The 2,436-nt window shown below is 41.8% G+C and overlaps 1 protein-coding gene across 1 annotated transcript; it reads right to left on the reverse strand.

Moving 5' to 3' along the window:
- Positions 1–268: 268 nt before the first annotated feature.
- Positions 269–1,137, reverse strand: LOC121513536 (swi5-dependent recombination DNA repair protein 1 homolog). Its single transcript, XM_041793343.1, has 2 exons — positions 562–1,137; positions 269–472 (listed from the first exon to the last, which is right to left on the reverse strand). Exons 1-2 carry the CDS (start codon positions 1,135–1,137, stop codon positions 269–271), a joined length of 780 nt encoding a protein of 259 aa, XP_041649277.1.
- Between the last annotated feature and the right edge of the window lie 1,299 nt (positions 1,138–2,436).

Genomic DNA, 2,436 nt, shown 5'->3' on the forward strand with positions numbered 1-2,436 from the left:
AGACGTGCATTCCCAATGCCTCCTCACTCAGTAAGCGAAGAGCCCCCATAAGGACATCTACAGTCTCTGCAAGGAATTCCTTGCAAAAAATTAATTCCATCTTATTTCTTGCCATAAGTACCTCTGAACTCTTACTTTAGGCCTCATTCACCTGACAAATCTAGATAAACATCTCATTTTCATATATTTAATAATTATTCCAGACTTGTCTGTGGCTTTTAAATACATACAAGGATTTATTTTTCACTAGAAGTTAGTGAAACAGATTTCACTGCTCCAGGACCTCTTTCTGAGCTCTCAGGGTCTTGTTATCCTGCTCCAGGACCTCTTTCTGAGCTCTCAGGGTCTTATTGTCCTGCTCCAGGACCTCTTTCTGAGCTCTCAGGGTCTTGTTTTGGAGTGAAACCCCTGAGGCTTTTTCCTGGAGATTTTTATTCTGAGCTTCAATGACCCCGATGAGCTTCTCTTTGGTCTTATACACATAAAAGCCAAAGTTTACCTCAGTGAAGGATGGATTCAGGTGCACCAGCTGTTCCTTCAGCATCCTGATCTGTTTTTCACCCTCCATCCAAGGAGATCATTAATCTTTTTCTCTTTTTTGTTATTCTCGGTCTCTAATTTGGCTATTGTCTCTTTCTCCTCTTCAAGCTTGGAGGACACGTCTTTTAGCTCAAGGGACATCTCTTTGGGTTTGCCGGTCCGATCTCTGAGCTTACTCTTTAGACTCTCAATGTCCCGCATCCAAGGAGGGCGATCATGAACCTGGTACAGTGGGCGAGGGGGTCCATATTGATGATGAGGGGATCCATGGTGTGGTGGACCAGGGGGACCTCTGTATGGCTGATATGAGGGTCTGTTATTCGGTGGGGCAGGGGGTCCACGGTAGGGATATGGTGGTTGTGGGGGTCCGTGGTAGGGGTAGCATGGACGAGGGGGTCCCCGGGAGTGATTGTGGTACTGCCTGGGACCTCCTTCCTCACTTTCTTGGGGAGCATTTTTTTGCTCCTCTGTTGTGACTTCTTCAGCCTGGATCTGATCGCTGCTGGTCTCAGGCGTTGTATTGTCCATTTTTTCATCCTCAATCTCCGTTATATCCCCCCAGTTCATTGAACTAGACTTGGTGTTTTCATATTCCATGTCCATTAAATCCCCCCAGTTCACTGAACTACTCTTGGTGTTTTCAAATTCCATGTCCATTATATCCCCCCAGCTCATTGAACTAGTCTCAGTGTTTTCAGACATTTTCTGTGTTTGAAGAATAGCCTAGAAATCAAAACATTTGAAGACTTCTTGCTGATCGATGATCTCTGATCTGCTCTGTAAACCCTGCAGTATCTGAGGTTTGCCTGTTAGACATTATAAGGAGTGGCATCAAAGCCATTTGTCTTGAATAATGTCATAATATGTCTAAGTCCAACATTCCAGAATTCCCAAGTTATCTTGTTTACCTATTTGAAATCAAATGTAAACAAACATGGCCACCTCAGCATTAAATGCCAGGTGCAACACTAATCAACAGTTCTATCAGGAAAAATAAAATTACTAGTGCTGTTGGAAATTTCAGTAAATTGTCTTTTATTCAGTTGTTACTCAGTAGTGTTTTAAAGCTCCTGTGAGCTGTTGACAGTTCCACAGGCAGATTTACTAAATTCAGGAAATTTTATCCTGTGTAAACGGTCAGGAAGCATCTGAAATCACGATGACAACTGAACACTGAAAAAAAATACAACCCCATGTCCAAAAAGGTTGGGGCACTGGGTGTCAAAGGAGCATTTTACAGAGGCAGAGTCTCTCGGAAGTAATGATGGGCAAGAATGACAGTGTTCAAAATTATGAACCATGTTATACCAAGAGCTCTGAGTGCAGCAACAAATGGTCTTCTCAAACCAGAAAGTCAAGATCAAGGTTCACATTTTTGGTGCAATAAATATAAACTTGGCACAAAAAGTAAGAAAGCTGCCACCCTGCAGCTTCTTTTTAACCTTTTTTCATTATATTGCAAAACAACATTGATCAAGTCTGGTATCCTCTACATTTCGGTTTGTTAGTTTGTTAGTTTGTTAGTCAGTTTGTTTGTTAGCAACATAACTGAAAAATTCATGGATGGATTATCAGGAAATTTTCAGGAAATATCAGAAATGGCATAAGGAAGAACTGATTAGACTTTAGTCTGGATCCAAGAATTTTTTTAAAGGATTCTTCACTATTGGGAGATTGGGCTAATGGTGGAGGTCTGCACTGTTACCACTTTACAACAGGAGATGGCGGACATGAGTAACTTCAATCCCAGCAGCATTTTTTGGTGTGTTTCTATTCAAAGTTTTGGAGATTATACAGTTTGAAAGACGCACACCCATTCGAGGAGACGAGTCGGAGCATAACAGAGAGAAAGACAGTGAATTATTGTGAGAATACTCACAATGCTGGGGGGAATAG

The sequence above is a fragment of the Cheilinus undulatus genome, linkage group 8, assembly GCF_018320785.1.
Source record: "Cheilinus undulatus linkage group 8, ASM1832078v1, whole genome shotgun sequence".
In the NCBI taxonomy this organism is placed as follows: domain Eukaryota; kingdom Metazoa; phylum Chordata; class Actinopteri; order Labriformes; family Labridae; genus Cheilinus; species Cheilinus undulatus.